Genomic DNA, 10,948 nt, shown 5'->3' on the forward strand with positions numbered 1-10,948 from the left:
CCCCTGCAACTGGGGTGCTGGCCTTGAGGGCTTGTGTTTTGTCTGATACAACTCCGGGGGGGGGGGGACTGGAGGGGGCGGGGGTCTCATGGCAGTCTTAACGGGGGCGTCCCAGCAAGCAAGCGATGTCGCAATTTGTGTCTTCACGATCGGGAGCCACGTGACTTCGAATCTGGCCCAGAAAGCGACCACCCCTCCTCCCTGCCACCTGACCGGTGTGGCGGGACCCCTCCCCCCAGCCCCCCCCCCCGCCACAGGTGGACCCCCGTGGCGCCCCATCCCCCCAAAGCTCTTTGTCACGGTCCTGCCTGGCCGGGGCCTGGTCGTGGTCCCCAAATCTATGCATGATTCCTCCAGAAAGCACTGCTTGGCTCGGCCCAGTGCTACAGATGGGGAAACTGAGGCTCAAGTCTCGGTTGCACGGCCAGGAAGCGGCCACAGTTGGGTTCCAGCGGTCCCGGGGAGCCGTGGGAACAGCGTGACCGGTGTGGTATGCAGACACAGTAAGAAACATATGTACGTCGGTCTCTGCCCGGTTCCTGACACACACGGTCCCTAAGTCCTAGGGCCTGAGACCTTTGTCATGGCCTGAGTCATCAGAGCTTCCGACACGGAGCTCTCGAGTCTCCTGGGGTTTCCTAGGTGACAAGACATTCTTGGGCACTTCTGCAAGCGAGGCTGGGGTTGGGGGGTGGCCCTGCCTCGAATCTGGGCCAGGCTTTGTGATTTTCGGGGAACCCACAGATGCCAGCCCCGGGCCGGGTCGGCAAATGGCCACGCAGCCGGGATCCCCAAAACTGCGACCAAGGTTCAAATGGTTGTTTTAAAGCCATAAATGTGTTACGGAGTCACCGCCACTGGAACGTCACCCCAGGGCCTTTGCACAGGCTGAACTCCCCCCCCCCAATACCTGCATGACACACACCCCCCCCGAGTCACATCTCTGCTGCCATGTCACCTTCTCCTCAAGCCTGTCCCTGGCCAAGACCCCAAGACCTTCCCGTCGTGGCCCCCTCCCCAGTGGCGGCATCTCCGGGAACGTCCCCAAAGATGGGCTGAAATGTTATTCTCCACATTGGCCACCAGGTGGCAGCCAAGACTCACACTCAGGGCTCCCCGGGGCAGACCTGCGGCGACTGAGGTTTAGGTGAAATTTGGGACTGGCAGGGAGTGAGGACGCTGGGCATCCCTGTGTCCCGGGTGTGAGTGGCAGGGTCCCCAAGGCCGGGAGTCACGATCAGGAGCTTGTGAGTCTCCCTGGGAACTGGATTTCCCGCCCCTCGGCCATTCGAGAACCACTGTCACCGTTTGGAACCATGTCTTAAAGCCAGCAGAGGCCGGGCCCGGTGGCTCACGCCTGTCACCCCGGCACTCTGGGAGGCCGAGGCGGGAGGATCGCTCGAGGTCAGGAGGTCGAGACCAGCCTGAGCAAGAGCGAGACCCCGTCTCTACTAAACATAGAAAGAAATTAGCTGGATAAGTAAAATATATATATAGAAAAAATGAGCCGGGCGTGGTGGCACATGCCTGTTGTCCCAGCTACTCGGGAGGCTGAGGCAGGAGGATGGTTTCAGCCCCGGAGTTTGAGGCCAGCCTGGACAACATAGCAAGACCCCATCTCTACAAAAAAGAAAAATTAGCCGGACACGGTGGCGCCTGCCTGTCATCCCAGCTCCTCGGGAGGCCGAGGCAGGAGGATCGCTTGAGCCTAGGAGGTTGAGGTTGCTGTGAGCGAGGCTGACGCCACGGCACTCCAGCCCGGGCGACAGAGCGAGACTCTGTCTCCAAAAATAAAAATAAATAAATAAATAAAAAATTAAAGAAAAACAAAACAAAAAAAAACTGCCAGCGGAACCACCATTTCCTTAAACTTCTTCCTTCCATAGACCTTTCAAACATGAATCAATGGGACAGCAAAGAATTCTTATATCGCCACTGTCACAGACACCAGCGTCGCTTGCCGGAAAAAGGCAGCCACCGGCAAATAAATCGGTGCAGGGAACAGAGAGGGTCAGCGATTTTCTCGACGTCACACAGCTGAGCAGTGGGGGCATCTAAGGAGCTTTGGCTGAGCCCAGGGTGGCCCCGGGGAGGGCGGGGGGGGGGGGGGGACTCTGGTATCTCAGGCGGCGAAAAGGCAAGAGGCTGTTTAGGGACAGAAAAACTAGAGGTGACGAGGCGAATGATTGATAGAGGCAGGGAAACAAAGAGGAGGAAAGCGTTAAAGAAAAACAGCAAGAAGGAACTAGTCACAGAAAAAATAACCAGAGAAAGCAGTTATTTCGCTCTTGGAGAACCGGGTAATTAGGCCGCCAGTCAGAACCCAGGAAAACACCGTAAACGGTGACTTTTCCCATCACACGTGTTGGGGCAAAAGGAAACGTCTGGAACCTAACGTTTAAGTTATGTCCCTCTCTGGAACAAGCCAGACCCCCAACACCGGTGACAGAGAGTCACAAGGAATTATAAGGACCTTTTTGCATCAGCATATCCTGCCCGCGTGTAAAAGGAAAAACACAGACTACAGGGTCTGTCTCCGCGAGTGTAGACAGACCTCAACTTCGCCCTTCCAGAGAATTCCTGACGCACACTTGGACCAGGGCTCCTGATTCTTCCCAGAGCCGGGAGCCCAAGAACCGGGGGGATACTCTGAAGTCCAGCCACCACGCACAGGACGGTGACAAGGACACTGCCCTGGGGGGGGGGAGACAGGCCACTGTGACCACCCTTGTTGACCTTGGGTGGATGCCGCCAAACGCTAGGGACAGGGTCTTACCGGCGGCGACAGGGCTCCCCTGCACTCCCTGGGGAGGGGACCTGAAAAGGCGACCCGGGGTCGTCGTCCCCGCCTCCCTGTCGCCAGAGGCTGGGCCATGGCACCTCCCCCGCGCGTCGCGCGCCTTGGTACGCGCCGCCGGGCGGGGCTGGCTGAAGGTCCCCGGGCGGACCCGGGGTCAGGTCCCTCGGTCCCCAGCGGGTCACCGCGGCCACCGGGCGCCGGCACAGCATGGGGGGACCCCGCGGGCGGTGGCGCGCGCTGGCCTGGGTGGTCGCCGCGCTGCTGCTCCTGTGCGCCGCGCCCCGTGCGCTGCGCCCCGGTGAGTGCGCGCTGCTCTGAGCCTGGACGGACGCAGGGGGGTGGCCGGTGGGGGGACGGGGGGATGGGGGGAGGGACATCTGCCACCTGGGGGGGGGCAGGGCTGCGGGGGTGGCCCAGGAAGGCTTAGCCACCGCGCCCCGTGCGCTGCGCCCCGGTGAGTGCGCGCTGCTCTGAGCCTGGACGGACGGAGCGGGGTGGCCGGTGGGGGGACGGGGGGATGGGGGGAGGGACATCTGCCACCTGGGGTGGAGGTAGGGCAGGGCTGCGGGGGTGGCCCAGGAAGGCTTAGCCACCGCGCCCGCCGCGCGCCACAACCGCTTTGCTCCCCGTCGGAAGCGGGTCCCCCAGTGCCCCGGGGACAGGTGACCCTCGGGTGCCCGGGGTCCCGGTCTGCTGCGGGTGGGCGCGGGCGTTCGGCCAGTGGCGGGAGGTGGCCTCACTGTCCCCTGTCCCCACTCCCTGAGCGCCCCGGAGCCCCTACTGGGAAGGACTCTGCGGGGGGTGGGGGGGCTCCTTTGCATCTCCGTCAAGGGCTGGTCGGGGAAACTGAGGCAGTCAGTCCCGACTCCGCCCACCCCCCCCCCACAGTTCTGTGACAATCTGCGGCTGACCCCTGGAGCCTCGCGGACGCAGTCCCAGGGAGTCACTGGCCACCCCCCCACCCCCAGGGCGGGCGGGGACCGTGGGCAGTGGGGGCGGGGAGGAGAGCAGGGCTGGGGACTCCCCTGCCCATCCGCCTTGTCATCGTCACTGTCCCCTGTGCCCTGCATGTCCAGACCCGGCAGGCCAGCCCTGGGCGTGGAGCTCCCGCCACCTGGGAGCCACCCGGCCACCTGGGGCTGCTCCTCCTGTCTCCCCGCAGGCTGGGGTGCCGCCGTCCCCGTCTCCGTCCACCCTATTCAGTACACAGATGGTCACCCGGGAGCTGGGACAGGGCAGGCCCCAGTGGCTTCTGTCCCCTCAGGGCTCGGCCGCAGTGGGGGAAGCGACAGGACCCTGGGCCTCAGGCAGACAAAAGGGTTAACGTAACCAACTCGTCCAGCCGTCCAGCCGCTCTTTCCTGCCACCCCCGGCTGAAGGGGGGGGACACAGCTGGGATGGGGGGTCTTTTCCTGCCAGGCCAGTCCTGCTAGACAGGGACCCCGCCGCCCGTGGCCTCTGGAAATGGCCTTAAGAGGGGACCTTGAATGTCCCCGCAGCCATGGCCCCAGAGGGAAGAGGCTGCAGGGGTGCGGTTTGTTGCCTGAGAGCGGAGACCAGACGACAAACCCAACTGTGACACCCTTCGGCCAGGGGCGAGTTTGTCTGTGCATGGGACCCAAATGTCCAGGTGTCCCTGCCATGGACACAGACCGACCCCAGGGCTCAGATCACAAGCTCCAGCTCTAGCTTCGGCCGGTCTCTGCGGCGGCCTCACCCCTCAGCCTCACCAGCTCGGCAGCCCCACTGACAGCTGCGGCTGGGTTTTCTTTCTAGTCTGCCGGGCAGGGGGCATTTGTGTTTGGGCTTTGAGGGCTGCATAGGAGTTTACCGGGTGGGACAAGGAGGACAGGGAACTACAGACAGGGGGAAAGGCCGGACAAAAGCATGGGGCCTTGGTGTGTTAAGGGACGTGTCGTGGGCAGAGGTCTGGGTCCTTGAGAAGGAGGGCTGGGGGGTGTGGAAGCCGGAAAGATCCTTTCAGCTGAGGCTCAGTCGTGAACGGCCTTGAATGCCGGGCTAGGAGCCCTTCCTTTGGCTGTGACCATTATCGGTCTTTAAATAGTCAGGGACACTGGGTGAGGGGACAAGGGTGACAGGGAAGCAAAACAGTCCCTTTCCTCATAGAACGGACCTTCCGGAAGGGTCAAGCTATGCACAAACCCGATGATTCCGCAGGAGTAACTGCCAGGCATATGTCAGAGCAGGGTGCGGGGAAGGTCCTGGCGTGGCGTCCTGCTTTAGACTGCTCGGACGGGCCCTCTTTGCAGAGGGGACATTTGTCCCAGGCAGAGCCACGGGCCCGGCTAGCGGTGGTGGTGGTGCAGAGAGATCTCTATGTCTCTCTCTCTCAAAAAAAAAAAAAAACTAACTCAGAATTGCTTTTTACTTGTGAAGGGCTTTGCCCAGTGGGAGTCCCTCCCTCCCTGGGCCTGATGCCCAGAAGGAATGTCTCTGGCTCTGGGGCGCAAAAGGTCACCCCAGAACTCCCCTGGGGGAGGGGGAGGGGGGCAGAGGGGACCCAGCAGGGAGGCCCCTCCCCCACCCCCGGCCCCCGGCCCCTCCCGCTCTCCGGCCCTTGCGACACCGCCCGGCTGGAACTGATTAACCAGCAGCCGTGTCGTAACCTGCGCTGGCTGCACTCAGAGTGTCCCCGCCAAAGGTGACTTGTGCCCCTCCGCCCTGCAAGGGGGACGCGTGAGCCCTTCCCTGGTGGGGGGGGTGGGTGGCCGTGGTGTTTGCAGGTGTCCTCTGCCGACCGGCCCATTGTCCCTCCCTGAGCTGTCCGTCCAAATGCACTGACAATGTGCGCACGGGGACTGGGTGCCCGAGAGGCAGGACGGCCCGGGCGTCAGAGTGCAGTCAGGGGCGCCCAGGCCCTGGGGGTGGATGCCATTTCTGGCACAGCGAGTAAGCTGCGAGGCCTTGGCAAGTTTCTCTGTCTCTCGGACCTCAGTTTCCCCATCTGTTAAATGGGGGGTGATGTGAGTTTCTACCTGCTAGAAGCAAGCGCGTCAAGGGACGCAAAGCGTGAGGCACAGCGCTGGGCCCTCGCCGCCCCAGGGGTCTGCTGTGCCCACAGCGCGGTAGGCACCGTGCCCGCCGGGGGCTGAGCACTGTAGGGTGTCCCCTGGCTGGGGACCGAGACCTGCCTTCCAGTCCGGGACTGGCCCGTCCGCTGTGTGTACGTCCTGGGCTCTCCCAGACTGTGGGCAGCTCCTTCCCTGTTGCTCCTGCCCCTTCCGACCCAGCGCAGGGGCCGGGGGACAGAGGACACAGGCCAAGGGGGCTTGGGTTGGGGGCGATGGGAGTGGGGGGTTGTCCCCAAGGGTCTGCAAGGCGCCCATCTGTCCCCTGCGTGCCAGCCCGCCCGCCCCGTCCGCAGGGCCCGGAGCTCCTGGGGTCTGCGCGGTGGCCAGGGCGGGGCTCTGCAGGGCGGTTCAACCCTGTCATCACTGCCCACAGCTATTCCGGGCCTCTCTCTGGTTCCTGTCCCCTCCTGCCCTCCACCCACGGGCCCCTGGGGTCTGTCGGGGACCACAGTGTCCTGCAGGCCGTGGTCGGGCCAGGAACTGAGAGGCCCTAGGCGAGAGCTGGCGTTTCCGGAAGGCTGGGAACCTGCCAACGGCGGGGGCCTTGGGGCAGCTCGTCCAACCGCTGCCCACAGACCCGGGCTGGTGGGCACCGCGTCGTCTCAGTCCCCAGCCTCGGCCCCCCGGGGGGAAAGGGATATCTGTCATCTACAGGACGGGGAGGAGGCCCCGCCTCCTGTCACAGCGGCCTGAGCGGTGCCAGCTCAGCAGGCGGTGACGGCTGCTCCACTCGGGCCAGCGGTGGTGGCCACACCCAGCCTGTGGCCTCCCCGCGCTTTGAGGGGACTGGCCGACCCGGCTGCCCTCTGTCATCTGCTCGCTTTCTGAAGACAGAGGTGTCCCTGGGGACACGTCCAGATTCCCTGAGTCTGAGTCCAGAGCCACCAGTCCAAGGGCTGGGACGTGTTCCTGAGTTCCCGCAATGCTCTTCCCGGGCGTGTTCCATGTTCTGTGACTCCGAGGACACAGTGGGACGGTCACATCGTCAGCAGCAGCGGATGGGTTTGGGGCCTTTCCGGGGTGGCCGGTGGGCTGCGTCCCACCTGCCCACTCGTGCCTTCCTGCCCGGCACCCTGCAGCTTCAGAGAGCAGGATAACGGGGACAGGAATGACACCAAGGAATGACACTGCCGCCATTGTCCCCAAGGACAGGCGTTAGGGCCCCTGTCACTGTTCTCCACTAAGCCCCCCAAAGGTAGGCAGGCCACCAGAGGGAAACTGAGTCCCGGAAGTGGGTCACATGTGATGAGATGGTTGGCCAAGCCCCTCCCCCCGCCCGGAGCTCCACGTGGGTCCCTCTGACGCAGTGGCGACACCTCTGTCCTTGTCCCCCGCAGCATTTGAAAGTCGCGCCCTGGGCTCCGGCTGGCTCGCTGGGAAGAGTCCCTTACAGAGGCTCCATGAGCTGTACCAGGTAGGTGGCCACGTCCCCACCCCGGGGGGAGGACTGTCCGTGTCCCCAACCGTGGGGACCCCGCAGCCCCGGTGTAGACCTGCTGTCGTGGGACCCGACCCACAGCGGGGGGGGGGGGGCCAGCGGGGATCCCTCCGCGACCCCAGAGAGCAGCGACAAGCGCGAGTCTCGGGGGCGGGTTGGCAAGGGGGCCGGCACACAGCAGGTGCCACATAAATGCTGGCTGTTGCTCCGCCACAGACAGGCTCAGACGCCCCTGGCGCTGAGATTAGAATCTTACAGGGGGCGGGGGGTGGGGACAGGGACGGAGGGAGACGTCGGGACCCAAAGGGACAGCAAGTGGCTGCATTTTTCCAACTCTGCGCGGACTCAAACAGGGTGACCGTCGCACACGGCGTCGTATCCTTGGTAAACGGTGCGCGCTGCGTGTGCGCCCTTGGTGACGCCGGTGCCGTCCCGGTTCCTCGTCAGCGCGCCTCTGCGCACGCGTGAGCATCGGCCACAGTTGGATTCCGTTGTCCCCAAGCCCAGGTGCCGGATAGATCCGGGGTCCCCAGTCTCAGTGGCAGCGCTTGCTCTTAGAACCCGGCACAGCCCGCGGTCCCCAGTCCCGGGGCGCAGCCGCGGTCCCCAGTCCCGGGGCGCACCAGAGTCCCCAGTCCCCGGACGCAGCCGCGGTCCCCAGTCCCCGGGCGCACCGGAGTCCCCAGTCCCCGGGCGCCGCCGCGGTCCCCAGTCCCCGGGCGCACCGGAGTCCTCAGTCCCCGGGCGCAGCCGCGGTCCCCAGTCCCCGGGCGCACCGGAGTCCCCAGTCCCCGGGCGCACCCGCGGTCCCCAGTCCCCGGGCGCACCGGAGTCCCCAGTCCCCGGGCGCAGCCGCGGTCCCCAGTCCCCGGGCGCACCGGAGTCCCCAGTCCCCGGGCGCAGCCGCGGAGTCCCCAGTCCCCGGGCGCACCGGAGTCCCCAGTCCCCGGGCGCAGCCGCGGTCCCCAGTCCCCGGGCGCACCGGAGTCCCCAGTCCCCGGGCGCACCGGAGTCCCCAGTCCCCGGGCGCACCGGAGTCCCCAGTCCCCGGGCGCAGCCGCGGTCCCCAGTCCCCGGGCGCACCGGAGTCCCCAGTCCCCGGGCGCAGCCGCGGTCCCCAGTCCCCGGGCGCACCGGAGTCCCCAGTCCCCGGGCGCAGCCGCGGTCCCCAGTTCCCGGGCGCACCGGAGTCCCCAGTCCCCGGGCGCAGCCGCGGTGTCCCCAGTCCCCGGGCGCAGCCGCGGTCCCCAGTCCCCGGGCGCACCGGAGTCCCCAGTCCCCGGGCGCAGCCGCGGAGTCCCCAGTCCCCGGGCGCACTGGAGTCCCCAGTCCCCGGGCGCACTGGAGTCCCCAGTCCCCGGGCGCACCGGAGTCCCCAGTCCCCGGGCGCAGCCGCGGTCCCCAGTCCCCGGGCGCACCGGAGTCACCAGTCCCCGGACGCAGCCGGAGTCCCCAGTCCCCGGGCGCAGCCGCGGAGTCCCCAGTCCCGGGGCGCAGCCGGAGTCCCCAGTCCCCGGGCGCAGCCGCGGTCCCCAGTCCCCGGGCGCACTGGAGTCCCCAGTCCCCGGGCGCACTGGAGTCCCCAGTCCCCGCGCGCAGCCGCGGTCCCCAGTCCCCGGGGCGCACCGGAGTCCGGGAGCCCACCGGATGCCCCTGCCCATGGTCCCCTGCTGTCCCCTCCAACGCAGGGCCCGCGCTCAGGCCTGGCCGAGGTGCACCGGCAGCGGCGCGACTCGCTGCGCGCCGCCTGCAGCCGCCACGCGCGCCGGCAGCGCCTGCTGCGGCCCGAGGACCTGCGACACGTGCTGGTGGACGACGCGCACGGGCTGCTGTACTGCTACGTCCCCAAGGTGGCCTGCACCAGCTGGAAGCGCGCGCTGCTGGCGCTGAGCGGCCGCGCCCGGGGGGACCCGCGCGCCATCCCCGCGCCCGAGGCGCACGCGCCGGGTCGCCTGCCGTCGCTGGCCGACTTCGGCCCCGCCGAGGTCAACCGTCGCCTGCGCGCCTACCTGGCCTTCCTGTTCGTGCGGGAGCCCTTCGCGCGCCTGGCGTCCGCCTACCGCAGCAAGCTGGCGCGCCCGTCCGCGGTGGCCTTCCAGCGGCGCTTCGGCACCCGCATCGTGCGGCGGCTGCGGCCCGGCGCGCACCCGGACGCGGTGGCCCGCGGCCACGACGTGCGCTTCGCCGAGTTCCTGGCCTACCTGCTGGACCCGCGCACGCGGCGCGACGGGCCCTTCAACGAGCACTGGGAGCGCGCGCACCTGCTGTGCCACCCGTGCCGGCTGCGCTACGACGTGGTGGGCAAGTTCGAGACGCTGGCCGAGGACGCCGCCTTCGTGCTGGGCCTGGCCGGCGCGCCGGGACTCAGTTTCCCCGCGCCGCCGCGGCCCGGAGCGGCCGCCACCTCCTCCCGCGACCTGGCGGCGCGCCTCTTTGGGGACATCAGCCCCTTCTACCAGCGGCGCCTGTACGAGCTCTACAAGATGGACTTCCTGCTCTTCAACTACTCGGTCCCCTCCTACCTGCGGCTGCGCTAGCGCCCCGGTGTCCCCCGGGAGGTCGGGGCTGCGACACCGCTGCTTTGGACGTCCCCGGTGGCACCCGAGCGCGCGCGCGTTTCTGACCAGATCCCCAGGGACCCCTGTTTGGGAACCACTGCGCGCACCGTTGCCCGGCTGGCACACGAGCAAAGAAGGGCACCTTGGCAGGGACGAGGCCCAGCCCCAGCTGGGGGACCCTCCCCTCCCCCCCACGGGGGCAGCTCAGACGCGGTGACACCCCGCCTTCGCTCACACGGTCCCCTGCCTGCAACGCTGTCCCTTGCCTGGGTGCAGGGAACACCTGGCCAGGTTTAGGTGCAGCCCACCCCGGGTGGCCGTCCACCTGTGTGTGTCTGCCTCTGCCTGTCACTTGAGACCTCCTTCGTCTATCTGCTCCGGGTGACAGACCCCTCCCCGGTGAGTCCCCTTGGCTGGGCCAGCACTTGAGAGTCAGTGGTTTCGGTTTGTAGAGGCCACTTTTGGGGGCCCCTGTCCCCGAATTCTGCAACAGAGCACAGTGCTGCTGCCCGGCTCCCGGATGGCCGGTGGCCCAACCCAGGCCACCACCCCCCGCCCCGATCCTGGCAAGGACAGTCGGGCCCAGGAGAGAAGTCCGCCCTCGGCAGGACCTGGGGTTGGGCCATCGCGGGCGCCAGCTGCGAGCTGTCTTCTCTCTGTGGTCACAGAGCGGGGCCACCTCTCCCCGCCCAGGCCATGCATGTGGCCACCATGACAGGTCTTCCGGCTTCACGCCAGCGGGGAGCCCACGGTGCCACACGGTGACAAATTTTACAGGACCCTGGCGAGCCCGGGCGGTCATGTGTTGGAAATAAACGTGTTTTCTTACTTTCTGCCTTTTTTTGGAGTTTCTCTGCTTCATTGCGTCATTGCGCTGGGGGACGGGGACTGTCCCCCACTGGACAACTTGCTGAGTCTCTGAGCCTGTCCCCTCCGCCACCAAATGGCACAAGAACGCCGGGCGGTTATGAAGATCGCGTGAGAGTGATCGCAGGGGCCTGGGGACGTCACAGCCCACAGCGGGGGAGGGGCAGAAGGGGGACAGGGTGGGGAGGTCGTG

At 66.7% G+C, this 10,948-nt stretch overlaps 1 protein-coding gene across 1 annotated transcript; it reads left to right on the forward strand.

The window, feature by feature from the left end:
• Positions 1 to 2,949: 2,949 nt before the first annotated feature.
• Positions 2,950 to 10,702, forward strand: CHST13 (carbohydrate sulfotransferase 13). Its single transcript, XM_069497674.1, has 3 exons — positions 2,950 to 3,098; positions 7,230 to 7,306; positions 9,019 to 10,702. Exons 1-3 carry the CDS (start codon positions 3,008 to 3,010, stop codon positions 9,865 to 9,867), a joined length of 1,017 nt encoding a protein of 338 aa, XP_069353775.1. The 5' UTR covers positions 2,950 to 3,007; the 3' UTR covers positions 9,868 to 10,702.
• The last annotated feature ends 246 nt before the right edge of the window (positions 10,703 to 10,948 follow it).

Source organism: Eulemur rufifrons, chromosome 22, assembly GCF_041146395.1.
Source record: "Eulemur rufifrons isolate Redbay chromosome 22, OSU_ERuf_1, whole genome shotgun sequence".
Lineage (NCBI taxonomy): Eukaryota > Metazoa > Chordata > Mammalia > Primates > Lemuridae > Eulemur > Eulemur rufifrons.

Bases quoted from the DNA above. Each gene is read 5' to 3' on its own strand.
- CHST13 (XM_069497674.1), top strand. From the start codon at position 3,008: ATGGGGGGACCCCGCGGGCGGTGGCGCGCGCTGGCCTGGGTGGTCGCC. The intron at 3,099-7,229 runs GTGAGTGCGCGC...TGTCCCCCGCAG, and splicing joins GCCCCGTGCGCTGCGCCCCG to CATTTGAAAGTCGCGCCCTG. The intron at 7,307-9,018 runs GTAGGTGGCCAC...CCTCCAACGCAG, and splicing joins GGCTCCATGAGCTGTACCAG to GGCCCGCGCTCAGGCCTGGC.